We start from the raw sequence: 25,809 nt of genomic DNA on the forward strand, positions 1-25,809 counted from the left end.
CGCGGCCGCGCGGGCCCCGGAGCCCCCGGTCCGCGCGGAGGGAACTCTGCCCGGCGGGGAGCCAACGGCGGCGGCCCCGGGGCCGGCGGGGCGGGCTGGGGGCGGCCGCGGGCGGGGGAACGGGACGCCCTCTCCCCCCGCGCCATGAGCGCGCCCGAGGCGGGGCCGGCTCCGCGGCGGAAGCGCCGCCAGATCCGGCCGTGCGGGCGCTGCGCTGCCGCCGCCGCCATGATCATCCCGGTGCGCTGCTTCACCTGCGGCAAGATCGTCGGCAACAAGTGGGAGGCCTACCTGGGGCTGCTGCAGGCCGAGTACACCGAGGGGTGAGGCGCCGGGCCGCGCGGGGGCGGGGAGCCGGGGTCCCGGGGTCCTCGCCTGCCGGGGCGCGGGGCGACGGCTCGTGCGCGGGGGCGCGCTTGCGGGACTCCAGGGCGGCGGCGGGGTCCGGGGTCTGTGCGGCGTGGGCGCTGGGGCGGAGGACGAGGTCGGGGCCGCGGGGCGCAGGTAGGCTGCGGCGGGGCGCGGGGGCGAGGGGACGGCGGGACCCGCTCGCCCTGGATGCCCCGGGTGGGAGCTGCCCGAGCCGGCGTCCCCTGCCCGCCTCGCCGTCGCTGCGCAGCGGGGCGGTGCCGCGGGCGGTGCCCGGAGGCCTTTAGGGCGTCTGCGGCCGGGTCGCAGGGGCGCTGACCGCTCTCGCTGGCTTGAGAGACGGGAGGAAGGTGACTGACTGGAGAGACGTGTCCGTCTCTGACGCGTGGCGCGGACGCCGCGGGCAGGGCGCCCCGTGCCCCCGGGTCGGCCTGGACGAGCAGGTCTGCTCCTCTCGCCGCAGGGATGCCCTGGACGCGCTTGGCCTGAAGCGTTTACTGCTGCCGCCGCATGCTGCTGGCGCACGTGGACCTGATCGAGAAGCTGCTCAACTACGCGCCCCTGGAGAAGTGAGGGTCTGGCGCCCGCGCCCTGCTCCCCGCGGGAGGCTTACCCCGCCTGCCGGCCCTGCCCTCGGCCCTCGGGCCTGTGTCTCTGCTCCGCTGGCAGCTGTCCAGTAAAGGTCTTCGCAGAACCGAGACGAGGTCCTGACGTCGGTGTGGCTCTGTGTGGCTCCGCGCCGCTGGCGTTTCTGCGTCCTGCCTCGTGCCTGAAGCTGCTTGGGGTGGCCTCGGCTGCCACTGCCCAGGGGAGGGGGAGCCAGCCAGCTGACCGCCATTCCGCGGGGAGAGGGGGTCTCCTGGAGCGTGGGCTCTCGCAGAGCCAACCAAGAGCACTGGGGATGGGGATGCAAGGGGCACGGGTTTGTGCCACCCCCAGATCCTGGGTGCCCTGTAGACTGAGCACAGAGATCCTCACGTGCTTTTCTGGGGCCTGCCGTGGCCTTGGCGGCTCGTCCTGAGGGTCTGGCTGCCGGAAGCTTCTTGGCTCCAGCCAAGCTCAGCAGGCTCCTTCCCTTGGCTTAGTCTCTGCGCAGGGGAAGGGGCGGTGCCCAGCCTCCACAGCCAGCCCTGGGTAGGCTCTGGGGTGACAGGGTTCGCTAAGCTCCCAGTGCCCTGGCCATTAGTGTGGACTCCCTTGGACTGGACTTGACCAAAGAGCTCTCTGCTGGGGGCTTCTGTCCTGTTCTACCTCAGGCTCAGGCCAGCAGCTGTCCACCCTGATCGGCAGGCCCTGGTGTCCTCCAGCGGGCAGTAGGTGGGAGTGTGTGGTTGGGTGAGAGGGAGGCGGGTTTCTTGGGCACCTTCTTCGGAGCAAACGCTGCTGCCCGGACATGGGACACGGGGTCCTCTGACGGCCCACGGACAAACCTGCTGCAGGGGTTAGGGGCAGGCAGGGTCTGCCCAGGGTCTGGGTCCTGCAGAGTTCCGGCCTCTCAATGTCGGCTCCAGAGGCCTCCCCCAGCCCCTGACGGCTACACAGGCCAGAGACAAGCAGGCCCAGGGCAATCTAAGGCCTCCATTGCCTCTGGGAGGCTCCAGCCCTGCCCCTTTTCTGTCCCAGAATGGACAGGTTTTCCTGCTTCTCAGCCTGTGGCCAGCCGTCCCTGCTACTAGCCCTCCTCTCTATGGAGTCCCCTTGGTCCTTGGCTCACACATGGCTACCCCCGGATCCCTGGGATATGCCCTCCCGGCCCCTTGTCCTGGCACTGGGTGGGTGATTCTGTCCACCCTGCTAGGGGGGATGGCCCTGAGGACCAGGACCCGGTCTGTCACCAACAGTAAGCTCACATGTCCGTTCCACAAACGTTTATTGAGCGCCTGTCACGTGGCATGAGCGGTTCTAGGCATTTGTGATACAGCAGTGAATAAAACCCACAAAGCCCCTGCTTCTGGGAAGGGGGCAGGGCAGTGCACAGTGAACGTGTGGCCTTTGAGTGAGGAGAGTGGTGGGGAAGTCCCAGCAGGGGCTTGGGGGCAGCAGAAGCCAGGCTGGGGAGGGCAGAGGCACAGAACCCACAGGACGGACTGGCTGAGCTTTCCCGGGAGTGGGCAGGGGTCTGTGGTCCAGTGGTGGGCACTGGGCACTGCCTACCGGGAGCTGTCCTGTGTTCCCTGGCGCCGCCCCCACCCAGCAGTGCCCCCCTTCGGATTTGCCCCCACCACCGCACAAGGTGTATCTGGGAGTCTGAGAGCACCCTAGAGTGGGCCAGCCCCTCTGGCCGAGCGCAGGGAGCACCCCGAGACCTCCCCAGCAGGCAGAAGTACTTCTTCCCTGCTGCGGCAGGGGTGCGTCTCAGGCCTTTAGTCTGCGGAGAAAGGCACTTGCGGGTCCCTCTGAGGGTAGGGGTCCCCAGAGGTCACTGGCGTGGGTGGGTGCACAGACTGGAGAACGCTTCTGGGCGGAGTGGGGACGGACCAGCACCCTGGGAGCCCGGCTCCACAGCCCTCAGTAGTGTCAGCTCAGTAGTTGGGCGGAGCTGTGGCCGGCGGGACTGCGCATGCTCAGTAGTGCTCCAGCTTCAGGCTCTTGTAGAGGCAGCACGTGAAGGCCATGCCGAAGACCTGCCACGGAGCCCGCGTGAGCGCAGCACAGCGCCAGCCTCACGGGACGCCCCCGCCACGCACCCACCGGGGCCTGTCCCCCCCACTCCCGAACCTGCACACAGGCGATGCCAACGCCCACTGCCCCGATGACCCTCAGGTGCTCCTGGATGAAGGTCTCCAGCTTGGTGATGCAGCCGCCCTGGTGGGGTAGGGGCAGGGGCACTGAAGGTGGGGGATTCCAGTCCCATCCCCACGCCCTGGGCCCCTAGCTCCTCGGCCTCTCACCAAGGAGTCCAGGCACCTGCCGGCCTACCTCCACCTTGTAGATGTTGGACGCATGGTCCCGCTGCCCACAGCCAGGCACCACGGTCTTGCAGCAGCTGTCAGGAACCACGCGGCCACCCGCCTGGCCCGAGCGGATCCACTCGCTGTCCCGCCAGTCCTGGGAGTTGTTGCTGCCACAGCAGTGAAACTACAGCAGGAGCACGGTGCAGCTGAGCCCCCAAGGCAGGGATGACCCCCCCCCCACCGGGAGGTGCAGGGAGGCCCGCAGGACTGTGCACACTCCCCACCACGCCCCCACCCACCTCCTGTTGCAGCCTGTCCACGGCACTGGTCACACCCTCATGGCCTGGCTGGCGGTACCGCTTGGTCATGGTGTCCTTCAAGTTCTCCTTGAGCTCGGTGTTCAGCTGCACAGTTCCAGACCCCCCAAGTTGGGACAGGTGGAGGCAGGTGCAGATGGGGAAAAGGTCTGGGAAAGCCTCCAAGCAGGGTTAGGGCCAGCTGCTGGCTGCGGGGGTGGAGGGGGAACTGGACTGCGAGAGTCACCAGGTGGCCATGGACAGAGTTGGGGACAGGGAGGGAGCTCTGGATCCCATGGACACTTTCTTCCCCACGCAAGCCCCCTAGCCGGGCAGTCCGGGTGCGACAGGTGGGTTGTCCATCTCTGCTGTCCCATCCTCCCCACTGTGATCCAGCCCATCCCCAGGGCCTGATGGCCCAGTGCTCAGCTCCAGAGCATGGCGGGGTTGTGTCTGTGCGTGTCTGTGTGTCCTTGTCTTACATGGCACATCTGTGTGCGTGTGTCCCTGTGTGTGTGTACGTGTGTCCCTCCGGGTTCCTGTCCCTCCAGGCCCTCACCTGCTGGTAATAGATGTAGGCCAGCACGCCAGCAATGATCTCCAGCAGGAAGATGATAAGGAGCAGGGTGAAGTACTGGGGGTGGCACAGGGGCCAGTCAGGTAGGGCTGGGCACAGACATCCCCGTCCCATGAGGATTCCTAGTGTCCAGGCACAACGGAGCAGGACCCCCCACCTCAGAACCTAAGTGGCCACAGAGGGCTCCAGGCAGCAGGTGGTGCTGGTGTCTTCCCTAAGCGGGCCCAGCTGGGATGTGGGGACTTGGGGCTGGACAAGTGGGGTGCCCACCTGACCCCCACCAGCGACCACAGCAGGGGCCGCAGTGTCACCCTTGACCCCCATCATTCCCTTCTTTCTCATCAGGGCCCCAGGGCCCCCCCCCAGCAGCCTGGGGGGGGGCCCCCACTCAGGTACCCCCACCCACCACCCTGCTGACCAGGCGCAGCAGGTTCCGCCGTTCCTTGAAGGTGGCACAGCAGCCCAGAACACCAGTCACCATGACGACGACGCCAGCCACCACCAGGATGTAGGCTGTGGCCAGATAGGTGCCCGAGGCCAGCAAGCTGATGTAGTCACTCTTAAGGGCCAGCGTCCAGATACCCACCGCCATGACAGCCAGGCCGGCCAGCTGTGGGCAGCGCACGCCAGTCACCACCTCGGGCCCCAGGTCTGAGAGATGGGGCTGAGCCCCCAGGCCAAGGCTCCTTCAGGGACCAGGGATGGGCAGGAGGGGAGGACGGCTGGCGGCAGGGGGAGGGGCGCCCACTCCTCACCCAGAAGCAGCAGTTGAAGGTGAAGAGCAGGTACTTGAGGCAGACAGTTCCGCACGTCGCCTTCTCACTGAACTCCCCCATCCTGGGGCTGAGAGACAAGGGGATGTCGGTGAGCCCGCGACACCGAGACGGGACTGCAGCGTCAGCCAGACTCCAGTGGGGGCAGTAGGAGAGGCCACAGATGCCCGGGCTGGCCCCCGGCTGAAGCCCAGCCAAACATCGGCTGCATGAACGTCCTGGGAAGGTGTTCAAGAACCAGGATGCTTGCTGGGAGAGCAGTTCAGGAGCCCCATCTCCCCCGCTCAGCAGCCCCCAACACTCCCCCACCCCCAGCCAGAGCGGATGCCTACTGCCCACAGCCAAGCTGAAGGCCGGGCCGGGAAGGCTGAAGGGCTTGGCTTCCGAGACCAGAGCCCAGGGCATGAGGGAGACGAGGAGGACCCCGACTATTACCGGCTGACTCACCCTGCTGGCAGCCTGGGTAGGAAGCCCCAGCAGGCACCTCGGGTGAGCTCACTCAGGCCCCCCCCCGCCCCCCCACAACATTCCCGGGGCTCCACGTCACAGGCCGGCAGGCGCCTACTGGCGGCTGGTGGGGGAGGCCGCTGGGACACACACGGATCTGCCCCTTCATAGCAACATGGCCTCAGGGAAGCCCCTTAGCTGTTTGTTCAAGGGAAGGCCTGCCTTCCCCTTCACCAGGGAGGGAGGAAGAGGTCCGGCAGAGAAACAGCCTCCCCAGACCTCGGGGTACTTCCTCTGCTGGTCCTCGTTACTGGAAAGGGGGGCAGCCCCCCCAACCCCAGCAAGACAGGACCATTCAGACCGTGCTCCTCCCCAGTGGGCATCCAGGGACACCTTGCTTGCTCTGGTGTGGGCTGTCTGCACTGTGGAGGGTGGAGAGGGCCCCGGGGCACAGATGGCAGTGGGACGCCCCAGGCCACGTTTCCAGACAAGCACAGCACCTCCTGGGCAGGACTTTCACCCACCCCACCCAGCACTCACCTGGATGCTGGTGGGGACAGGCTCCTCTGTAAGACAGGTGACCGGAAGTTCCCTAGAAGGTTCTGCTAGAAGGGCAGGGACAGGTCCCAGGTCTGGCCCACGTTGGATAGGCAAGATCCTGTCACCCCCTCCTTGCAGCGCCCCCCGCCTCGAATCCGGCCCAGCTGGGCTTCCAGAGTAGGCAGCGTCCACTCCCAGCGGCAGGGAGGGGCGAGGCCAGGCCCGGTATTTTGGTCTGTGCTTCGGTGGGCAGGGCAGAAAACATTTCTGGGGAGTGTGCTCCTGGGAGGGGAGGGACCACTCCCTGGGCCCTCCTGCCTGACCCGCCACTGCCCCTCACCCCACCAAGCAGCAGCAGCCGCAAGCCACGCAGACCCGTACGCGGAGCTGGGGGTCTGGAGGCCCCAGGCTCCCGCAGGCTGGCCCTGGGCCGGTGGAGAGGTCCCAGCCCCCGCGGCCCGCGCGCGGACGACCGGCGGAGGAGGGGCCCCTCTTTCCGGGAGTGCCTGGCGGATGTGAGCCTCCTGGGAAGGCGCCGGCCAGAAATAGTTCCTGCGGCCTGGGACACGGCTGCCCCACCCCGGCCCCCGGCCTGTGGGAGACCCGCGCCGCAAGGCCAGAAGCCCCGCACTCCGCGCCAGCCAGGCCCGGGGAGGCGGCGGCGCGTCACCGCGGTGAAGCCGCCGCCCCCTCCGGGCGAGCCGACCGCGCGCCCACCTGCACCCGGGCGGAGGGACGGGCACGGGCGTCCAGAGACAATGACCAAGGCGCTCAGCTGGGGCCGAAGGGGCCTCCAGGCCTGTGCGAAGACCCAGGAGGCGCCTCGCCCCGCCCCGGGTGCCCCTCCGCCCACCGGCTCCCCCGCGTCCGGCTCCCTCCGGCAAGGGGGAGCTGCTGCCGGTCGGCGGACCGGGCCTCCCGGCGCTCCCGGCCCTCCCTCCAGGCGCCTGCAGCCGGGCCTCGCGGTCCGGGCCACACAGGGTCCCGGGACATCCGGCCCCTCCCTGCCTGGCCAGGCGGCAGACTCACCGGCCGCGCGTCCGAGTCCGGCCGGGCGGCGGCCGCGGCGGGGACGGGGGCACCCGGCGGGCGACGGCTGGGAGCGCGGAGACTGCACTGCCGGCCTGGGAGCTTGCGAGTGCGATGCGCCCCGCCCACGAGCCGCGGGTCCCGCCCACGAGCCGCGGGCCCCGCCCACGAGCCGCGGGCCCCGCCCACAGCGGCTGGCGCTGGGCAGGTCCCAGCAGAGCGCGGCTCAGGAGGGCGGCTCGGTTGCGGCGACTTCAGACCGCGCGGGCGCTGGGGGGCCAACCGGGACTGTGGAGGCGGGCGGACAGAGGAGCTGGGCTGGGGGCGGTGGAGGCGGCGATGGAGGCGGCGGCGGTCAGCCCAGCAGAGGCTCTGGACTGTGTCCAAGACCCGGCTCTCCCCTAGGCCCAGCCCGGGTTCCGGTTCTCTCCTCGAACCTCAGGAACCACCCGGAGGCCAGAGGGTCGACAGAACAGATGCTGACCTGGGGGGAGGGTCTGGAGGCGTGATCAGATGCAGGAGTGGGGTGTCTCTGGGTGCATATGGAGGACAGCCTGGAGCGGAGGCCTGGAGTCCCCGCCAGAGCCAGTCCAGCCTGGAAGGCATCAGTTCTGGCAGGCGTGGGAAAGGGTGAGGGAAACGGGAGAGCCTGCTGACCTGCGGGCCTGGGAAACCGGCAGTGGGAGTAAGGAGGGGGAGGGGACTCCCAGCCCACCAGGCTCATTCCCAGATCCAGGTGGGGTCAGTCAGAATCTGCAGTCATTTCCAGTGGCTCTCCGTGGACAGTGGGCAGCACTTGTCCCAGCTCCTTGCCCAGAGTTACGGTTCTGGCCAGCGGCTCCCAGCTTCCCAGTGAGGGTGGCTGCCGGGGTGGGGCAGCTGGGTCCCAGGCCGCAGGAACAATTTCTGGCCGCTTTGGAGTTCCCGCTCAAGACCGGCTCAACTCCCCTGCGCCCAGCTGGTCCACCCAGGGCTGTGTGAGGACTCGTGTGGGGAGGGGAGGTCAACTAAGGCTGGGAGCAGGCTCCCTAGTGAGACAATGGGTCTCAGTCCCCTTGCTCCCACAGAGGTCTCCATGGGGCTTCAGCTCTAGTGGACATGGAGGTCGTGAAGACCAGAGACATGCTGGGACGTGTGCAGCAAGCACCACGGGGCCGGGCACCTGCACCACACACAATTCACCCACTTGCCTCCGGCACCGATGGACGCCCCCTGCGTGAGCTGCACGCGCCCCGCGGCTCTCGCACACACAGCCGAGGAAGTCACAGTGCAGTCAGTGGACTTTATTAGGAGGAGGGAGTTCTTCTGCTGGTCATAGATGGGTCTGATGGGATGGGGACAGGATGAGGACCAGCAGGAAGGCACCTGAGACTCAGCACTCCTGCATGAGTTCCTTCAGTCTGCTGGATGGGCAGCACCTAGCCACAACGCACCACCTTCAAGGGGCGGTTTCTCCAAGTCTCTTGGGGATGGTCAGTGGGCACTGGGAAGGGGCCCAGAGCCACGTCTCGGAGGGTGAGCCCAGCAGCAGCAGCAGCAGCAGCAGGTGGACCCCGGCAAGCGGGCCATGGCCAGAGCTTTCCTTCGACCATTGCTCAGCCTCTTGGCCTCACAGGCGTCCCTCTGGTCCCGCAGCCGGGTGTTCAGCTCCCTAGGGAAGGGAAGTCCGCGGGCTCTAAGCTCTCAAGAGGCAGCATTCCGGGGCGGGGCATGTGGGCGCTGCTCTCCCTCAGACCAGAGGAGGGGTGTCGGGCCGGAGCTGCCGCGTGAGGGATGGAGGACAGAGCACCCCCCCAAGTGGGATGAGGCAGTGGTCAGGAACGGCGGCCCCTGTGCCACCCGCTTTCCCTCCCGCACCTGAGGAGCTCCAGTTGCCGCCGGAGACTGAGCTTCTCTGTTTGCATGTTCCTCGAGACTGCGACCACCTCTCTGCGGGAGGGAGGTGGTGACCGGGGTGCAGGGAGGCTCCTGGGGCGTCCCACGGCCCTAGCCCATGCAGGCCCTGAGGGCAGGTATGGGACATGGGGGGGATGGAAGTGCCCCAGGCCCGGGCCCCCAAGGCGGTCCGGCCCCACCCGCTCCCCGGGCCCGCTGCAGGGCTGGGCCTTCCCCCACCACCACCCCCAGGCACCGTAGGGTTTGCTCCCGGCGGCCCTGCGCCTCGCCCTGCAGTCTGCGGAGCTGCTCCTGCGCGCCGTCCAGCTGACTTCTCAGCGCCGCGTTGGCCAGCCACAGCTGGGCGTTCTGCGCCTGTGCCTCCAGCTGCTCGCGGGCCCGGGCCTGCAGCTGCTGCTCCAGCTGGCGAGTAAGGGGGCATCCGAGTCGGGGACGACCCCTCCACCTCTTCTTCGGGGTGCTGCGTTTACCCCGACTCCCAGCAATTCCGGGGCCGGGGGCACTGAGACACGGGGGCCTCAAATACACCGGGGAGTGGATGGGGGACGGCGGGGCCTGGGCTGGGTGGGTCGCACTCTTCCCCGGCAGGGGCGGGCGGGCGGCCACTCACCTCCCGCTGTCGCAGGCCCGCGCGCTCCAGCTCCTGCTCGCGGTTCTGCAGCTCCAGCTCCAGGAGGCCTCTGCGCTCCTCCCGGGGGGGCTCCTGGGATTCGCGGGGAGTCCCTGAGCCTCAGCGGGCGGTGGAGGGGCCGGGGCCAGGGGTGTGGCCGGGTGGAGCAAATGCAGGGAGGGCGGAGTCAGGGGGACACGCGCGCCTGGGATTGGGCTGGGCCGGGGCCGGGGCGGGGGCGGGGGCGGGGGCTTCGCGCCCACCTGATTCCGCAGGCGCCGGCGCTGCTCGCGTAGCTGCTGCTCCATCTCCTCGTACAGGCCCCGCACCTCCCTCTCGTGCTCGCTCTCCCGCCTTCGGGGGACCGGGAGTGAGACAGCTGCCCGAGCCTGCCGGCACGCAGACCCCAGCCCCATCTTCACCGCATCCCGAAGTCCAGCCACCTGGCCCCAAGCCTCGCCCTGACCCCAGCCCTCACCGCCGCAGCGCCTGCTCCAGGCTGTCCCGCTCTCGGGCCGCCTCCTCCAGGCAGGCGGACGCGCGCATCAGAACGTCCTCGAAGGAGCCCAGCAGCTCGGGTCGCTCGCGCTGCAACCGGGTCCAGAGCGTCTGCACCGCTCGCTGCCTGCAGGGGGAGGGCGGGGGCTAAAACTGAAGCGGGGGCTCCCCGACCCCATCCCGAAGGCTGAGCCCTCTGGAGACTTGCGCCCTGGATAGAACAGCCACGTTTGCAGGGTGACCCTCTCCGGGGTGCTTTTGTCCCTGCCTAGGGTCCGTGTGTACAGGGCTTGTGGGGCGGCGGAGTGTCTTGTATATACACAGGGCTGGGCCCAGCGCCTGCCCTTCTTCCCGCAGCCTGGTCGGCTGCCCCCTGAAATGCAAATTATGCGGGAAATCACGCTCAGCCCCTCCCAAGTGTCTCCCAGCTAAGAGAGCCACTGACCTGGAACAGACACGTGGGTCATGGACAGGTAGCACGCGGGGGGGGGGGTGACAATAGAGGAGGGAATTGGGAGCCGAGTCAGCACCAACTCACTCGCCCAGAACTGGGGCCACCCCCAGCTGCTCCAGCGCTTGGCAGAATCTCTCCTCCTCTTCTTCCAGGGAGCCCTCAGTGCCTTGCACATCTGACCAGCCCGACTCAAAGGTCTCCTCTAGAGCCTGGAAGGGCAGTGAGCCCTGGGCTGACTCCACCCCCACAAACTTCCCTGTGGACAGGGGAAGGTGAGATTACCAAGGCTGTGTGTTAGCACCCCGGCTTGGCCACCACTCCCCCCCCCCCCCACACACACACATACACACACATCCTGTCCTTATTCTGAGCCCAGTTTCCTGTTTTTCTTCCTTATTCTGGCCTGAAGCTTAGTTTAGGAATGGGAGGTAACACCCGGGCCAGCGTGGAGCAAGCCCCGCTCCCAGCCCCACCTGGGTTTGGCACGGAAGTGAGGGGTCAAGGAGAAGGAGGGTCAGCTGCACTATGAGGGGCTTCCTCTGGGGCATGTGTGTATTGATAGCAGTCTGTGCTCCACAGGGAGGCCACGGAGAGGCACATCTGCCATCTGTGTCTGGTGTGGGCCCCACATGGGCCCTTGGGCTCTCAATGTGCAAGGGGGTGGGGGGGGAGGGAGGGGCCTCAGGGGCTCAGCTCACCCAGGCCGAGGCAGAACTCCCGGGCGGTGAGGAAGCCTGTGCGGGCCTGATCCAGGCTTTCGAAAACGGCCTCTAGCTGTTCCGGCGTGAGGGGCAGGTCGCTCTGCAGACCCTAGCCGGGCAAGGATGCCAGGGCTGAGCAGCCAAGGTCAGCCCCTAGCTGGGGCAGCCTCTCGGGACTGGGGATTCACCTGCAGGTCATGCCGAGTGATGAAGCCCTTGGCATCCTTGTCACAAAGCAGAAACAGCTCCCGGGCCTGCTCTAGCATCTCTGCCCTTGACCTCACAGCGTCCGGCTCTTCCACTTCCTCCTCCTCCTGGGCCTCCCCAGCACCAGGCTCCCCAGGCCTGGCCATGGGGCTGGGGGTCTCTGCCATCACGTGCTGGGAAGTCAGGGAAGAGTTAGGGCCCAAGCAAAGCTCAAGAGAGATCAGGGGGGAAGAGAAGGGAAGGCGGAGTGGCCACGGGTGAGGACTAAGCTCCGGTGACAGGGACCTGCGAGTCAGCAGAGGGGCCTCCTTGCACCAGCTGGGAAGATGAGAAGGCATGCAGAGGTCCAGAGAGGATGGACCTGGGGGCAGGACGATCACCTGGGGGTCGTGCTGCAGGCAAAGGGTGTCATGGGTGGGACTGACGCAGGCTCCAGGCCTAGAGGCTGTGGGGGGGGGAGCCAGCGCAGGATGGGGGGGAGGGCGACCTCGATGTGGGGGGCGGGCAGCTGTAGAAGACCTTGTGATGGGAAATAAAGAGCTGGAGGCTCCTAGCAGAGAGCTTGGGAGAGGGACTGGCTAGCGAGGGGGGAAGAGCTGAACGGGTCCTTAAGTTGGGCACCTGGAGACCTGGCTGGCGGGGCTGGGCCAGCGGGAGCGAGCGTTCAGCTAATCCCGGCTAAGTCACTAGCCCCTGAGTCTGGGCCTCAGAGGTCCTGGCCTCCAGCCGGCTGGCGGGCGACGTAAGCTCCTCCCCTTCTGCCGCAGGCCCTCCCCCGGGGCCCCGGGCCCCAAGGGGTGCCCATGCAGGGTCTCAGCCTGGAACCCCGAAACCTTCTGCGGCCCTGGTCAGGAATACGCCAGATTCTAGGCTTGATGGTCCTTCCCCCAAGCACTGGGCACCTGCGTTGTGCCAGACTCGCCCCCTCCATTTCGCGGAAACTTGGCCGGCCCTCCCTCCCCGCGGGGCGCCCCGCCCCCTAATCTGAGCCACCTGTCGTTCCCACACGCCCCCCGTCCCGGATTTCCCAAAGAACCCCCAGTGGGGCGACACTTCCCCAGCCTGGGGGATTCTGGGGTCCTCAACTCTCAGTCCAGGACCTTGATTTTTCTCTCCCGCCCATATACTCCCGGGGCGGCGGGGTATCGGGGCGCAATCTCCAAAGGGGGGAGGTCTGAGGAAAGGCGGGAGGACGGGACTGGGGGGCCAGAGCCGTCTCCCCCATCGCGCCGTCCCCTCGCCCCGGCGGGCGCCCCCACCCTCCGCGGTTCGTGGGCTCCCGGGACTGGGGATCCATCCCAGCCGGAAGCTGTGCGGCGCGGGGCCAGGGGAGCTGGGAAGAAGGGCTGGCCGGGCGGGTGAGCCGCGGCGCCCACCGCCGCTCCGCTCCCGGGGACCCCGGCGTCCCCCGCCCGCCAGACGCGAGGGTCGGCGCGCCCCGCAGCCACCGGGGAGGAGGCGCGGCGGCGGGACCCCCAGAGGCGCCTACCTGCGAGCCACCTGCCGCGCGGCCCGCCACTCCGTTGCTGGAAAGGCTGCGGCGCGCAGGGGGCGCGGGCCCGGAGCGTTCCCGCTGCCCTGCAGGAACTGAGACCCCGGCGGGGGCCGGGCCCGGGCGGAGCCGCCGCCGCCGCCACCGTCGCTGTGTCTCCGCCTCTCGGCGCTGCCCCGGCGGCCCGGCTCTCGCCCCACACCTCGCCCTGACCCCGAACTCCGGCGCCCGCGGCGTCAGTGCCCGCCGGACGGAGTTCACGGCCGGGCGGAGATGTCCCCGGTGGCCTGGGGACCCTTCCGGTGCAGGGCTAAGGCGAGGAGCGTAAGACTGTCCTGAGGATCCGGATTTAAGGCGCCAGAAAGTGTGTGCAAGACCCAGCCAAGCCGGAGACAGACCAAAATATCTTCAACTGGCTCTCCGGAGTTGGGGGGGGGGCGCTTTACTTTCTTGCCAATGTTGGTCTTTCCCGTGGTCAAACAATTAGCTTGTAATATATTACAAAATGGTATCTAAACTAGCGGCATAATGTTGGGGTGCGGGCAGAAGGCGGTCCCCCTCCACAGCTTGCCCCCCCCCAGGGTTTCCTTCTGGGACACAGTCCTGATTCGGGTTCCCCTTGTAGGAGCGCTGGGAGGAGGAGCTGGGTGGGGCTGGCATGGGACATTCCCGCTGGGGGAGAAAACCCATTCTCTTGCCAAAGGTCCCCCTCCCTAGCCCCAGCCCAGCCCCTGCACCCACCTGGAGGGTGGTTGAGGGGTCTGGAAGCCTCTGCTTCTCCAGGGGCCTGGGATCCTGCTGAACTAGAATAGGTCGGGCCTACAGGACAGGACCTTGTGAGCCAGAGGGGGCCGGCTCCTGGCACAGGCGCTCGGGGAGGGGACCTGCCCAGCCGGCTCTCCCAGTCCTGCAGTCCCACCGTTATTGTTGGCCAGGGGCTGCTGCCACCGCCACAGCCGCCAGACACCTTGGTCCGGCCGAACAGCTCCAGACAGCCAGCCAGTCAGTCCCCGGGCTCTGCTCCAGAGCCCCTCAGCCATGGGACCTTTTGGTACCCAGAAAGAGCTGGAACCTCTCAGACTGTCCCAAGCAGAGGACGCTTTCAGGAAACTGTGTCTCCCACAGAACAAGGTCCACCCTCCTGGGGGGCGGGGGGTCAGACCTCACCTTGCCTAACATTCCATACCCCTCCTATGTATTGGCTGGAGAGACTGCACACCCTGGATGGTGGGGAGGTGGCGGGGGACCAAGAAGGTGTGTATGCTGGCCAGTGAGCTTTGCCACGGCAAGGGGGGAGGCCCAGGGCCTTCCGCCAAATGCAAAAGTAGAGCAGGTCCCCTGTCTCCTAGGTCCACCCGTGCTCAGCTCCATAGCCATCCAACCCTGAGATCAACCTCTGACACCTGCGTCACCATGGAGTGGAGATGCAGACGCCACCTTTTGTAAACATTTCTTGGTTTTTATTTAGCAAGGGTCGTGGTCCCGGTATTTCTGCCGGCTGTTGTAAAGCTGTGCCCAAAGGCCAGCAGACCTCAGGACAAAGGGGGACAAACTACAGAGAAGTGGGCCAGAAGCCAAAAGGTACACAGGGGCCTTTAGGGGAAGGCCTCGGGCCTGGCTGGCAGGACCAGACGCCGAGCCCCAGCAGAGCAGGGCCCCGGAAGGCCCGATCCGGAGGAGAGAGGAGGGCCGGGGAGTCACACACAAGTGAAGGAGGCAGGGCTGGGCCGTGGCATTTATTACATCCGCTTTGGTGAAAATAAATAATTCTTCACACACGTTCTTCGGCAAAACACGACAAATGAGGAGGCAGTAGCAGGTACAAAGTTCTCAGGAGTAATACTGCGCTGACTGCGGGGCACCTGCGGGTGCGGCCCCGCCCTCCTCCCCACTTCTGGGGCGGGACCTGAGGGGGAGACTGAGGCACAGGTGAGGGGAGGGGTGCTCTGGACCCATCCCCACTCGGCGCAGCGCGGGAGTGGCTGGCGGAGGGGGCTGACAGCCAGTCCCCTTCTAGCAGCTGTGAGGGGCCGCATCTCCTTACGCCTGCAGGGGTAGTAGAGAGAGGCCCGGGAGTGGGGCGGGGGGAGCTCAGCCCGCCCCAGGGCCCCGCCTCACGGGGCAGGGAAGCTGGGGGAGCCCCCGCCCTCCGCACCGGGACCCCAGGGGGCTCGGGAAGGCTTTCAGCAAGGGGGCAAGGTGGGTGGGAGCTGTGGGGGCGTGGGGGCGTGGCTGGCGGGGGCACGCATGCGCAGGGCATCCGGCGGGAAGGCCACGTTGGTGCAGAAAAGGCCCAGGAGCAGCTGGCGCTGGCACTCCTCCCACTTTGCCAGCGCGTCCCCCAGCGACAGGCTGTTGCGCATCCAGCTGGGCAGCGCCTCACTGTAGGTGGCGCAGGACAGCGGCACAGAGGGCAGCGACCGGGCGCGGCGCAGCTCCACCTGCTCCGACAGGCTGCAGGGGGAGGGCAGGAGGGCAGGAGCAGTGAGTGGAGGCCACTGCGCTTTGGGCCCCAGTAAGACCCAGCAGGGAGCAGGGCTCACCTGGAGGGCAGGTGGCTTCCCAGCTTCCTCTTGGCGCGCATCACCAGGTACTGGCAGAGGCTGCCCGTCTGCTCCTTCATCCACCGGATGTCCTCGGGGACGTCGGGGAGCCACTCCAGCAAGCTGCGCGGGACGGGAGGCATGGCCTCAGGGTCTGTGGCTCAGCCCTGACCCGCCTGCCCATTCTTCCCCGCCAGTGCCCCAGCTTCTGGAAACCTTGACATGGCATCTCTGCAGCCTCCCCCAACCAGTGGCCTTTACTCCAGGGCGCCTACCACTCATGGATGACCCCAGAGTTTGGTCCTCAGTGCTCTCAGCCCCAAACCCCCTAGTCCCCTCACCGGATGGTGAAGGACACCGCACTCTCCAGCGGCAGAGTGTAGGGCACCATCATGGCTGTGGCCAAACGCACAGGCAGCATGTTGGAGAAGGTGGTCAGCAGGTCCTTGGGCTCTATGCAGGCCTCCAGCAGGGCTGGGGGTGGGACGCAGGAGGGAAGCTGACCTCGGGCCGGGGAGGCCTGGACCCCTCTGCGCCACAGCTTCCCCCACCCAGAAGCTCCCTGCCCCGCCCCACCTCCACACACCTTCACCCCCCAAGCCAAGGGGCCCCCATCCCCCCTCATTGCCTCCACACACCTTCATTGAGCCGTGAAGGCAGATGGTCCAGGATGTGACCCTCCGGGGACGGCTGTACGCGGCCGTCTGCTGGGGCCACCTGGGCGTCCTCCGCATCCTCGTCCTTGGGAGGAGGGTTGTGCGCAGGGGGCAGCGCCAGCAGGGGGTTGGGTCGGTTCAGGAGGCCTGGGTGGGCCCCCCAGACAGATGATCAGCCCCACAGGCCAGACAACAGTGCGGAGCCACCACCCCAGCCCACCCACGGCCCCTGCTAGGGGCACCCACGCACCGTTGCGCCTCAGGAAACGCAGGCCATCCCTGTAGCCCTGCTTGCACATCTCTCGCAGCACCTGAGGCAGCAGGGTGGTCAGTTAGAGCAGGCAGCTGCCCTGTCCGGCCCCCTGGCGGCCCTGGCACTCCTCCCCTCTACCAAGCGAACTCAGATCCAGGCCCGACAGGCTGCCCCAGGGGACAGGCCGAACGGCCACAGCTCTCGACCTAAGAAGCCGCGGCTGCGTGGACCCGGCCCCGGCCCTGGGAGACACCATCTGGCACCTCGCTCCCAGAAGCTAGGTGAAGAGTGGCCCTGCACACCCGGCCTCCTGGGCACAGGCCTCACCCCAGGCTAGGGCAGACCCCCCCAGGCTAGGGTGGTCTCACGGTGTGTGCCGCAGACTCACCCCGGGCTCCGGTGGGAACAAGGCCTTGGACAGGCGGTACAAATTACGCAGGTTGAACTGGATGCTGGTGTTGGTGACCCGGAGCTCATGGATGTTGGTGGAGCTGTCCTGTGGGCAGATGTCACTCTCCCCCGAAAAGGGGGACACGGTGATGGTGTTCTTGAGCTCATAGAGTGGCAGGTTGTCTGAGATGCCGCCATCAACATAGCGCTGCCACCAGGACACATGGTCACACGGGGCGGGGCCCAAGGCCCAAGCTAGCTAGCCCACTGGGCCACCCAGGGCCCCACCCAGTGGCTACTTCCTTTGTGCCTTTCACCCACTGGGCGCTGGGCATTGGCCACAGGCCTGCCCGGCCGCTGGGCGGATGGCTAGAGCATGGGGGGTGGGGTAGAGACAGCCACCGGAAGTATGTCTCCCTGAGCCCTGCCTGCTGTTGGGTAACTCGGGGAAGTGAGGCAACGGCCGTGGAAAGAGAAAGGGGCTGCGGGAGAGGGGTATGGCTGGCCCCCATGGCCTTCCTCTTCCCCACTGCCTCGTCCCACTGCTCACACAGTGGCCAACTCTTGTCACCCAGGAAACGTGCCAAGGGATACTCACTACGCCCTGGAGGGAGGGAGGGATGAGGCCACAGTACACGGGGATGAAGGTGCTGCAGACATTGGCCTGTGCGGCAGGGACAGAGGGACAGGGAGGGGTGGTGAGCAGAGGCCTGGGGTTCATAGAGCACTCCCAATGCAGCCCCAGCAGGGCCCACCTGGATGAGCTCGTCCTTGGAGCTGAACTGGGATATAATGACGTTCTCGCCATCAGAGACACGGGTCAGGGAGATGCCCAGGCGCCCACTGGCACGCTCGTGGCTGTCAGCAGGCAGGGTCTTCACCAGGCAGCCACGGATAGTCTTTACCAGGTTGAAGGAGGGGTGCAGTGGACCCAGGAACCGCTTCCGGGCTTCCTTAGACACCTCGATGATGTTGGCACCTGCCTCGCCTGGGTCAGCAGGGCCAAGGGTCAAGGGTCAGGGGCCACAGGGCCAAGGGTCAGGGGCCACAGGGGCCAGCCCTCCGGGCTTAGCACCCCCATGGGGCCATGCCTGGAGTCCCACAGCACACAGACTCATGGCATCTCCATGTACCCTGGAGAATTCCCAGTGTCCAGCACGGGGCCTGGACCACAACCGGGACTTTTGTTAGCTGCCCCTGGAGAGACAGAGGCAGGTCACCACCCAGGGAGGGCTGACAGCCGCAGCCAAGGCCTGCCCTCTGCCCGGTGTTTCCCAACTTCTTGGCCTGATCCATGAGTCACTCACTAGGCCTGGCCTGGCATAGCCCCCAGCCTGGGAAGGGGGGAAAGCAGAGATTCAACCCTGACCAGCCTTAGCCTTCACCCACTTGGCCAGATCCAGATCCAGGCCTGAGGGCATGAGGCTGGAAAGAGTGGGGTCCCACCACCCCTGAGAAAGCCCGATTGTGACCCACTGCAGCTCCTACCAAGCCTCTTTTTGGAAGCCCCTGGCGCTGGCCTCACACCAGGGCAGAGCAGGGGCCCAGGAGTGGTCACAGAATTGGTGGGCCTTGGGGAGGAGCTGCAGATTGCACTGTCCTAGTCAGAAGTGGGGCCAGAACCTGCCATGCTGTGGGGACTGCAGCTCCCCAAGGCCACTCATGAGAAACAGCCTTCTGGGGCGTGGGAGGAAGAGGTGCTACGGGAGGCAGGTGTGTCCTGGGGCCAGTGTGGATGTACAACAGAACCCCTGGCCTGAAGGCTTCTGAGGGAGGGAGGGGCAGGGCCATGGAGGGGAACCCCCAGCTCCCAAGGATGGAGAGCTGTGCTCCTTCCGCGCCACCTCCCCCAGGGCAAAGGTCATGGGAAGGGGGCAGGGGTGAGCCCTGGTCAGGTTCCTGCTGGGCAAGGCATTTGAGAACCTGATGACCCTCTGTCACCTTGGCTGCCCTAATAGGCTGGGGGCTGGGCACTATTCCCAGGACTCCCTGAGTACTCAGTGTGCCGTAAACAGCAGCAGCGCCTGCCGGAAGTGTGTGTGAGCAGAGGAGCCCATCCCACTGCACACAGACCTCTGCCGTCCCGCCCACCGGGCTGGAGAGCTCAGAAGCACCTCCCACCCCAGGGAGTGGGCAAAAAAAAAAACAGCCGTTGACCACACTTGAGGACCCAGGGCCACAGTGGGTGGTGTGCAAGGAGGCACAGGAGTGAGGAGGGCTTGCCATGCCGGGCCTGAGCCCTAGGACTTTTCTTCCACATCCCCTGGGAGGCACCAGGCCACAGGACCCAAACGCTCTTAAGTGGCCACCGTCATACAGGGCCCCGGGGACATGGCAGCCTGGAACAGCCCAGCCCCAGGACACGGTGACCGCTGGCATCCAGTCCACTGCCGGGCTCCGGGGTGGTGAGGCCCCTCCCCCGGCTCTCACGGTCTCGCCCACGAGTTACTTTCTCTTCCCGGTGAAACACCCCTGCGGCACCTGTCAGCCCCTCCAGCCTTTGCGCCCGGAGCCTCGGTCCCGGAGGCGCGCACGGTCGCACCCCAATCCCTGGACGCTTCCGAGCAAAACAAACCAGGCCCCGCCCCCAGGCCCGCTCCCGGGATCGGATCTTCGGCAGGGGTCCTGGGCACGGGCAGAGACCCCTCCTCACCGCACCGCGGCCGGCCAGCTTCCCCAGCGGAGGGACGGGGGGTGCGGGGAGCCACTCTCCGCTCTCAAAGAGCATCCGCCCGGCCTCGGCTCACCGAGGCCGGGCCCCCCCGCCCCGTCCGGCCTCCGCTCGCCCAGGCAGGACCCCCGCCGGCCCCCCGCCCGGCCCCGCTCACCCAGGCAGGCTCCGGTGACCAGCGCCGTGGCCGTGAGCGCCCCGGCCGAGGCGCCGTAGATGTGCGTGGCGTTGGCCACCAGGAAGGGCGCGTGCTCGCGGAGGCAGGAGGCCACGCCGATGTGGTAGACGCCCAGGAAGCCGCAGCCCGCGAACGAGATGTTCCACGTCGCCTCCTTGGGGAACATCGCTGCGGCCCGCGGGGCTCCGGGGCTCGCCGCGCCCCGCGCGCTCCCGCTCGCTCTGGGGGTCCGGGCCGGCCCCGCGACCGCTCCTGCTTTAGGTCCCCGCCGGCCGAGGCGGAGACGCTGCGCCGGGCGGCGGCGGCCGCGGGGCTTTTAGTGGGGGCGGGCGGGGGCGGGGCCGGCACGCGCGGCCCAATCGGGGCGCGTGGGGAACGGCCGCGCCCTCCGGGGGCCCTGGAGCCCCGCCCCCGGCCCCGAGACCCAGTGCCCGGCCTGCGGGGACAGCGCGAGTGGACACACGGGGGCCTGGGGTTGTGGGGAGGGGCGAGCTCGGGCCTGGGATGCCTGGAGTCTGGGGGCGCGAGAGCCTCGTACCAGTCTGGATACTTGCGGGGCGAGGGCCACCGGTGTCCGGGCCGCCGCCGCCCCCTTCCTCGGCAGTCTGCCTACAACAGGTGCTTGGGACACTGAGGACCCCAGGGCCGGGACCCCCTGGACCGACTGACTCATCCACAGACTGACCCATAAATATCTGGGGGCGGATGCAAACCACACACAACTTTCAGAGCTAACACCAGTGCCCCAGAGCCCAACCTGGCTCAAGCCCCCGCCGCCTGCCGCCGCTGCCCCTTCGCAGCTGTGAACTAATCTGGGTTTACTTCATTCGGGGTGTGGGGTCTACTTGGGTATGACGCGGGCCCCGCCCCGCCTCCGCTCAGTGCCCCAGCAGGTGGAGCACTCCAGTGATGTCACCCTCCCGCCCCTTTTCCGCATTTTTCTCTTTGACTACAGGTAGGGCAGGCATAGGCTGGCTTGCTTCCAGGAGCCGGCCTGAGCCTCACCCCACCTCCCAAACAAGGGGCTGGTCTGTGCTGGGGTGGTGGGATGCCCCTGTCTCCCCAGGCAGGAGCTTGGCTGAAGACCCAGCCGGTGCCAGGGCTGTGGAGGTCTGGGATGGGCCTCCTACTCAGGCCCAGGCTGAGAACCCAGAGTAGGGCTTCCTCCCGGGGACAGGGCCATCTGGGTCATGCTGTCCATCCCTCAGCCTCTGTACTGTCGGCCACCCGTACTTGGCACCGACAGTGTGCCTGGCAGAGGGACCCACACAGGAGAGAGCAGTTGAGCAAGGTCAATCCAGACGGAGCTCTAACTGGAGGGTGGAGGTGGGGAGACATTGTTTACATAAGCTCAGAATGAAGGCTGAGCGGGGATGGAGTGTGCGGGCAGTTAACCCAGGAGGGACACAGGGCTGCCTCGGCTGTGCCATGCAGAGGTGCTGGGGAGGGGAGCCAGGCCTGGGTACTGGGAGAGAGGAAAGCAGGGGGTATCTAAGTAAATTTGACCTAGGCATGAGTGCTCTATAGTTTCGAGAGTACGGATCCGTTGCTGCTCTGGTTAGGTTTATTCCTAGGTATCTTATGGTTTTTGGTGTAATTGTAAATGGGAATGGTTCCTTAGTCTCTCTTTCTTCTGTCTGATTGTTAGCATATAGAAATGCAACTGATGTTTATAGCAGCAACGTCCACAACAGCCGACCTCCAGAAAGAGCCCCAGTGTCCACCGACAGACCAGTGGATAAAGAGGATGTGGTATGTATATGCACCACGGACTGTTCTGCAGACATCAGAACATGAAGTCTTGCCATTTACAGCGACGTGGATGGAACTGCAGGGTTATGCGGAGCCAAATAACTCGGTCAGAGAAAGACCATGATCATATGACGTCCCTCGTGTGTGGAATTTCAGAAATGAAACAAAGTTGCACAGGGGAAGGAAGGGAAAATAAAACAAGGTGAGATCAGAGAGGGAGACGAGCCACAAGAGACTCTTACCTCTAGGAAACAAACTGAGGGATGTTGGAGGGGAATATGATGGGGGGGTGGGGTAACTGGGTAATTAAGGACACGCGGTGGAATGAGCACTGGGTGGTATATGCAACTGAGGAACCATGGACCTCTACCTCTGAAACTAACGATAGGCTATATGTTAATTAACTGAATTTATTTTACTTTTTTTTTTTAAGATTTTATTTAGTTATTTGACAGACAGAGATCACAAGTAGGCAGAGAGGCAGGCAGAGAGAAGGGGAAGCAGGCTCCCCGCCGAGCAGAGAGCCCGATGCGGGGCTCGATCCCAAGACCCTGGGATCATGACCTGAGCCGAAGGCAGAGGCTTTAACCCACTGAGCCACCCAGGCGCCCCTATTTTACTTCTTAAACATATTTTATTTATTTGAGACAGACAACATGAGAGAGAGAGCACCAGTGGTGGGGAGGGCCAGAGGTAGAGGGAGAAGCAGACTTCTTGCTGAGCAGAGAGCCAGAGGCAGGGCTCCATCCCAGGACCCGGGGATCGTAACCTGAGCCAAAGGCAGAGGCTTCATGGACTGAGCCCCCCAGTCGCCCTTAATTAATTGGATTGAATTCAAATAAAATAAAATGTTAAAAACAAACCCCAAAATAATTGTATCCTCAAAATACCCTGAAATTTCAAAAACAACTAGAAAGATAAATAAATTCGACCTAGACAAACTTGACCTTCTGTTTTACATGGGGATCCCATCCCCCAGGTGCTTTGGCTGCATGGAGAGTCCAGAGTATGGCCCACACCAGGATGATCAGGGCCCTACTACTGAGCCCCTGGGGCTGCTGCCAGCAGCCACACCGGGGCAGGTGTGGCGCGGCAGGGATGAAGGCCACTCTCCAGGCTGCCCTGGAAGTCCAGGGGCTCACCAGGGTGGCCACCAAGAGGGGAGCTGCGTGGTGCAGGCCCAGCCAGGGACATAAGAAGGTCCTCCCTGACCTGCTCCAAGAAGCCAGGGTCCAGGCCCTTCCTGCTCCTTAGGGACTGGGGCCTGGAAGGGTGGCGCTGCCCCAGTGCAGGGAGACCTCTGCCCCTATTTCCACACCAGGGTTGAGCTGTTTCGGGTACACAGCCCTCCTCCAGGCTCCTGGGAGCGTCTGCTCTGCAGCAGGAACACAACGGCACTTCCAGGAAGCCTGGCTGGGGGCGGGAGGTGGGCCTCCCCTTCTCCCAGCCAGTGTGGACAAGCAGCCCTGGTGTCTGCTGAGTAATCATTCCGGCGGGTGCTCCCGTTCCCTTGCCGCCCTCTGACCACACAGGGCCCTTCACTTCAAGGTCTGCCCGTGGACTCAGGGTCCTCTCCTCCGGGAGCCCTCTAGCTGAACCTGGAGCCCTATCCTCTGGCCACCTGTGTCCTTGGGCATCCACACCCCCCACACCCCCCTTAATGTCAGTCTCTTGCAGCTCGTGTTGTTGAGAACCTGGCAATGACGCTCCTTCTCCCTCTGGGCCCGTGTCCCACCCACCAGAGGGTCTCGGGGCTTCTTTCCCACATCCCACGCACACGCCTGTGCCGCAGGCCCCCTTCCCCAGGTTTTGGCCCCCTACCCAAGGGAGACCCTCCACCCCCCAGCTATCCCTGGTTACACTTGCGCTGTGCTCTCCCCCTGCAGAACAGCTCACCAGCGGCAGGTCCTTTCTCAGAGCTGAGGCACACACCACATGCCAGCCCAAAAGCTCCACTGTGGGAAGCAGGGTCTCCTGAGTGGGCTGGCATTGCTGGGCAGAGGACCCAAGGCCCAGGATGGTGGCTGGATGGGCAGCGGGAGGAACTCTGTCCCCCATTCTGGCCAGAGCTGGGCAGCAGAGGCCCTGGCAGGCCTGCCCTGGAAGGAGTTCATGGCCATGTGGCCCAACATCACTCCCTACAAGCCACTTCCACATCGGCCCCGGCCACCAGATGGCTGGGTTACTCAGAGGACCTATGGGACTGAGCAGCTCCAAGATTAAAGCAGAGCTCGAACAGGAACTGGACCCAGCCCTGCAGGGAAACCTCAGGATCCCGCAGGCACCACCACCACCCTTCCCTCCTCTCGACTAACTGAAGAATGCTGTCACCAGTCCCAGGGGAACTGCTGGCCTCCACCAGCCAGAGCCACCTTGGGGCAGTGACCACCCAGGGCTGTTATTTTAAGTTTTCTAGGATGCCCCCCTGAAAGCTTCACTCTGGGAAGGCCCTGGCTGTCCTCAGTAGCCAGGACTGTGCCGAGAAGGCGCAGGTCCCCCTCCCAGGTACTCATTCCACACGGGCTTCTCCTCCGCGGGGACTCCACCTCAGCGGGGGAAGCTCTGGTTTCTCCTGCCATGAAGGCCCACCCACCCGCCCTGCACCAAGGCCACACTCTGACAAAACGCTCCCAAGCCACTCCACGGATACAGAAAAAGGGTTTTATTTGCCAGCGGACGGGGGTGAACAGGAAGCTAATCGAACAAGCCGAAGCCCATGTCGTCATCCGACTCCTCCGACTCCTCCTTCTTCTCGTCTTTCTTTTCCTCAGCTGTGGGCAGAAGGGGGGCGGTGAGCAAGGCCCGCAGCGCCAGGCGGGGTCCCAGTGCAGACCCCACCCGGTCCTCCACTCACCCGCGGCGGGGGCGGCGCCAGCAGCTGGAGCGGCAGATCCTGGGGCGGCAGAGACAGCGACGGCCCCACCAGCAGGAACACTGGCCAGCTTGCCGATCCCTACGGAAATCAGGGAAGGTTAAGAGCAGAGCAGGCGCTCGGCCTGCGGGCTCCTCGCGACCGTCTGTGGAGTGTACGGGGGCCCCTCGCCAAGGGCCGGAGTCACCAGCAACTCTGTTCTCCCAACACCCCCGGCCCCTTCCCGTTCCCCATGTGGAAACTCGGCTTCCGTGAATGCCCCCCCAAACTGAGCCACAGCACCCCACCACGGTTTCAACCCGGCAGGGACGGCGTCTGCGGGCCCCGTCCAGGTCCTCCTCCGGGAGCTCAGACAGGGCTGCCCACAGGGACGCAGTCGTCCCAACGGTACAGCCTCCACACTCTCCCGTCGGCTCAGCCCTGTCCCCAGCACAGGGGGGCAGGACCCGTGGTCACCCCAGGCAGCAGCCACAGTCTGGGCTCCAAGCCCCTCCCGGAGAGCACACGCTGCCCCCCCCCCCCAGCCGCGCCGCGCCGCCGCCAGGGCTGTGCAGAAGCGCCCCCGGCGCAGGCCCAGGGAAGCAGGCCGCCTCTGGGCGGGGCTTCTGGGGTACTCTGGTCCACAAGCGAAACCCGGCCGGCCACGGGCGGGCCCGCGGGCATGAGGATGGACCCTGACAACGAAAGCCGGCCGCAGGCGCTCTCACCCTGGGCGATGACGTCTTCCAGGTTCTTCCCGTTCAGCTCACTGATGACCTACAATGACCACAACCGGCCGTTACCAGAGACTCCCTTCCACGCCGCCTGCCTGCACGGCGCCTTCTCCGGCCGGGGCGGGGCTGGCCGCAGGGGCGCGCCGGGCGAAGACGCCCCGAAGCCTGCCGGCCCGCCGGTCCGGCGCGGAGGTTTCCCCCCGCACGTGGCTTCTCCGAAGACGCGCTGCAAGGGGGAGCCGGGCACGCCCGCGACTCCCCGCGACGGGACAGCGGAGCGGCTGGACTTCACCGCCCTCGCGGAGGAAGTCCGTAAGGCCGGCGCCCTAGCTCGCCCCGAAGACGGCCGCACCCCGCCTCGGGACCCCGCGCGCACGCGGCCACCCCCGGCTGCGCTTCCCCGGGGGCCGAGCGGCGCGGCTACCTTGTTGAGCCGGTCGTCATCCGCCTCGATGCCCACGCTGTCCAGGATCTTCTTGATGTCCTTGGCGCTGGGGGAGGCGTTGCCCCCGAGGGCGGCCAGCAGGTAGGAGGCGACGTAGCGCATCCTGACGCGGAAGGAGAGCACAGGCGGCCTCACCCGGAGGCCTCCCGCCCCGGTCCCGGCCCCGGCCCCGGCCCCGGCCGCGTGCGCTCCGGCCGCCGCCTCCCGCCAAGCCCCGGCCGGCGCCCCCCCCGCCTGCCTCCCGCGGCCCCCCACAGCCCCCCAGGCCGGCCCGTGCCCCGGCCCAGCCGCCCACTGACTCGGCGGGGAGAGGCCTCACGCGTGCGACCTCGGCGGCGTCCGGGACGGAAAGGAAGGCGCCGGCGTGGGGGGCGGGGGTAATCCAGTACCCAGAAGCCCCCGGGACACGCGCGCCGCGCTGAGCGGGCGCCTCCGAGTGACGTCACGCGGCGCCCCGGCCGCGGGGACTGGAGCCTTCGAGCCGCGCTGTCTGGCTGCCTCCGCCCGCGAACTCCAAGCCCCAGGACGCACTGCTGCCGGAAGTGCGGGCGCG

At 66.3% G+C, this 25,809-nt stretch overlaps 5 protein-coding genes and 1 non-coding gene across 11 annotated transcripts; 1 reads left to right on the plus strand and 5 right to left on the minus strand.

Annotated features, from left to right (window-relative positions):
- The first annotated feature begins 163 nt into the window (after nucleotides 1-163).
- Nucleotides 164-1,080, plus strand: POLR2L (RNA polymerase II subunit L). The gene is given in 3 exon segments (XM_032358395.1): nucleotides 164-323; nucleotides 833-863; nucleotides 865-1,080. Coding segments are annotated over 3 exon segments (204 nt in total). The 5' UTR covers nucleotides 164-228; the 3' UTR covers nucleotides 943-1,080.
- Nucleotides 1,081-2,222: 1,142 nt separating this feature from the next.
- Nucleotides 2,223-6,011, minus strand: CD151 (CD151 molecule (Raph blood group)). The gene is made up of 8 exons (XM_032358393.1): nucleotides 5,897-6,011; nucleotides 4,892-4,979; nucleotides 4,555-4,746; nucleotides 4,119-4,193; nucleotides 3,563-3,667; nucleotides 3,289-3,447; nucleotides 3,088-3,174; nucleotides 2,223-2,993 (listed from the first exon to the last, which is right to left on the minus strand). The coding sequence occupies exons 2-8, from the start codon at nucleotides 4,970-4,972 to the stop codon at nucleotides 2,934-2,936; spliced, it is 759 nt and encodes a 252-aa protein (XP_032214284.1). The 5' UTR covers nucleotides 4,973-4,979; nucleotides 5,897-6,011; the 3' UTR covers nucleotides 2,223-2,933.
- A 2,182-nt stretch (nucleotides 6,012-8,193) lies between these two features.
- Nucleotides 8,194-13,650, minus strand: CRACR2B (calcium release activated channel regulator 2B). 6 transcript variants are annotated; one of them, XM_032358375.1, is made up of 11 exons: nucleotides 12,781-12,868; nucleotides 11,913-12,135; nucleotides 11,273-11,464; nucleotides 11,082-11,193; nucleotides 10,468-10,639; nucleotides 9,910-10,056; nucleotides 9,695-9,785; nucleotides 9,432-9,524; nucleotides 9,057-9,223; nucleotides 8,783-8,854; nucleotides 8,194-8,576 (listed from the first exon to the last, which is right to left on the minus strand). In XM_032358375.1, the coding sequence occupies exons 3-11, from the start codon at nucleotides 11,456-11,458 to the stop codon at nucleotides 8,399-8,401; spliced, it is 1,218 nt and encodes a 405-aa protein (XP_032214266.1). In that variant the 5' UTR covers nucleotides 11,459-11,464; nucleotides 11,913-12,135; nucleotides 12,781-12,868; the 3' UTR covers nucleotides 8,194-8,398. The 6 variants fall into 6 exon arrangements, with proteins under 6 accessions (XP_032214266.1, XP_032214267.1, XP_032214265.1 ...); XM_032358376.1 differs by lacking the exons at nucleotides 11,913-12,135; nucleotides 12,781-12,868 and adding an exon at nucleotides 13,525-13,650; XM_032358374.1 differs by lacking the exon at nucleotides 11,913-12,135 and having other exon boundaries at nucleotides 12,781-12,864.
- An 854-nt stretch (nucleotides 13,651-14,504) lies between these two features.
- PNPLA2 (patatin like phospholipase domain containing 2) lies at nucleotides 14,505-19,785 on the minus strand. Its single transcript, XM_032358385.1, has 9 exons — nucleotides 19,454-19,785; nucleotides 17,381-17,613; nucleotides 17,224-17,289; nucleotides 16,624-16,833; nucleotides 16,233-16,293; nucleotides 15,965-16,129; nucleotides 15,668-15,800; nucleotides 15,327-15,449; nucleotides 14,505-15,237 (listed from the first exon to the last, which is right to left on the minus strand). The coding sequence occupies exons 1-9, from the start codon at nucleotides 19,638-19,640 to the stop codon at nucleotides 14,967-14,969; spliced, it is 1,449 nt and encodes a 482-aa protein (XP_032214276.1). The 5' UTR covers nucleotides 19,641-19,785; the 3' UTR covers nucleotides 14,505-14,966.
- Nucleotides 19,786-23,873: 4,088 nt separating this feature from the next.
- Nucleotides 23,874-25,667, minus strand: RPLP2 (ribosomal protein lateral stalk subunit P2). Its single transcript, XM_032358394.1, has 5 exons — nucleotides 25,556-25,667; nucleotides 25,236-25,359; nucleotides 24,806-24,854; nucleotides 24,081-24,179; nucleotides 23,874-23,997 (listed from the first exon to the last, which is right to left on the minus strand). The coding sequence occupies exons 2-5, from the start codon at nucleotides 25,356-25,358 to the stop codon at nucleotides 23,921-23,923; spliced, it is 348 nt and encodes a 115-aa protein (XP_032214285.1). The 5' UTR covers nucleotide 25,359; nucleotides 25,556-25,667; the 3' UTR covers nucleotides 23,874-23,920.
- LOC116600481 lies at nucleotides 24,643-24,773 on the minus strand. The gene has a single exon (XR_004289681.1). It is a non-coding gene; the product is annotated as a small nucleolar RNA SNORA52 (small nucleolar RNA).
- Nucleotides 25,668-25,809: the final 142 nt, after the last annotated feature.

This window comes from Mustela erminea, chromosome 9 (assembly GCF_009829155.1).
Source record: "Mustela erminea isolate mMusErm1 chromosome 9, mMusErm1.Pri, whole genome shotgun sequence".
Lineage (NCBI taxonomy): Eukaryota > Metazoa > Chordata > Mammalia > Carnivora > Mustelidae > Mustela > Mustela erminea.

What these genes read in the sequence shown, in the direction of transcription:
- PNPLA2 (XM_032358385.1), bottom strand. Translation starts at nt 19,640, where the DNA reads ATGTTCCCCAAGGAGGCGACGTGGAACATCTCGTTCGCGGGCTGCGGC. An exon ending in CCAAGGACGAGCTCATCCAG is followed by an intron (nt 17,290 to 17,380) that starts GTGGGCCCTGCT and finishes CCTGCCGCACAG; the next exon opens with GCCAATGTCTGCAGCACCTT. An exon ending in GGAAGCCACCTGCCCTCCAG is followed by an intron (nt 15,238 to 15,326) that starts GTGAGCCCTGCT and finishes CTCCCCCTGCAG; the next exon opens with CCTGTCGGAGCAGGTGGAGC.
- CD151 (XM_032358393.1), bottom strand. Translation starts at nt 4,972, where the DNA reads ATGGGGGAGTTCAGTGAGAAGGCGACGTGCGGAACTGTCTGCCTCAAG. An exon ending in CCTTCAACTGCTGCTTCTGG is followed by an intron (nt 4,747 to 4,891) that starts GTGAGGAGTGGG and finishes CGCTGCCCACAG; the next exon opens with CTGGCCGGCCTGGCTGTCAT. An exon ending in CCTACATCTATTACCAGCAG is followed by an intron (nt 3,668 to 4,118) that starts GTGAGGGCCTGG and finishes GGAACTGTGCAG; the next exon opens with CTGAACACCGAGCTCAAGGA.
- CRACR2B (XM_032358373.1), bottom strand. Translation starts at nt 11,629, where the DNA reads ATGCCTTCTCATCTTCCCAGCTGGTGCAAGGAGGCCCCTCTGCTGACT. An exon ending in CTGGAGCAGGCGCTGCGGCG is followed by an intron (nt 9,786 to 9,909) that starts GTGAGGGCTGGG and finishes GGTCCCCCGAAG; the next exon opens with GCGGGAGAGCGAGCACGAGA. An exon ending in GCCGGCGCCTGCGGAATCAG is followed by an intron (nt 9,525 to 9,694) that starts GTGGGCGCGAAG and finishes CGCGAATCCCAG; the next exon opens with GAGCCCCCCCGGGAGGAGCG.
- RPLP2 (XM_032358394.1), bottom strand. Translation starts at nt 25,358, where the DNA reads ATGCGCTACGTCGCCTCCTACCTGCTGGCCGCCCTCGGGGGCAACGCC. An exon ending in ATGACGACCGGCTCAACAAG is followed by an intron (nt 24,855 to 25,235) that starts GTAGCCGCGCCG and finishes TGGTCATTGTAG; the next exon opens with GTCATCAGTGAGCTGAACGG. An exon ending in TGGCGCCGCCCCCGCCGCGG is followed by an intron (nt 23,998 to 24,080) that starts GTGAGTGGAGGA and finishes TTCTGCCCACAG; the next exon opens with CTGAGGAAAAGAAAGACGAG.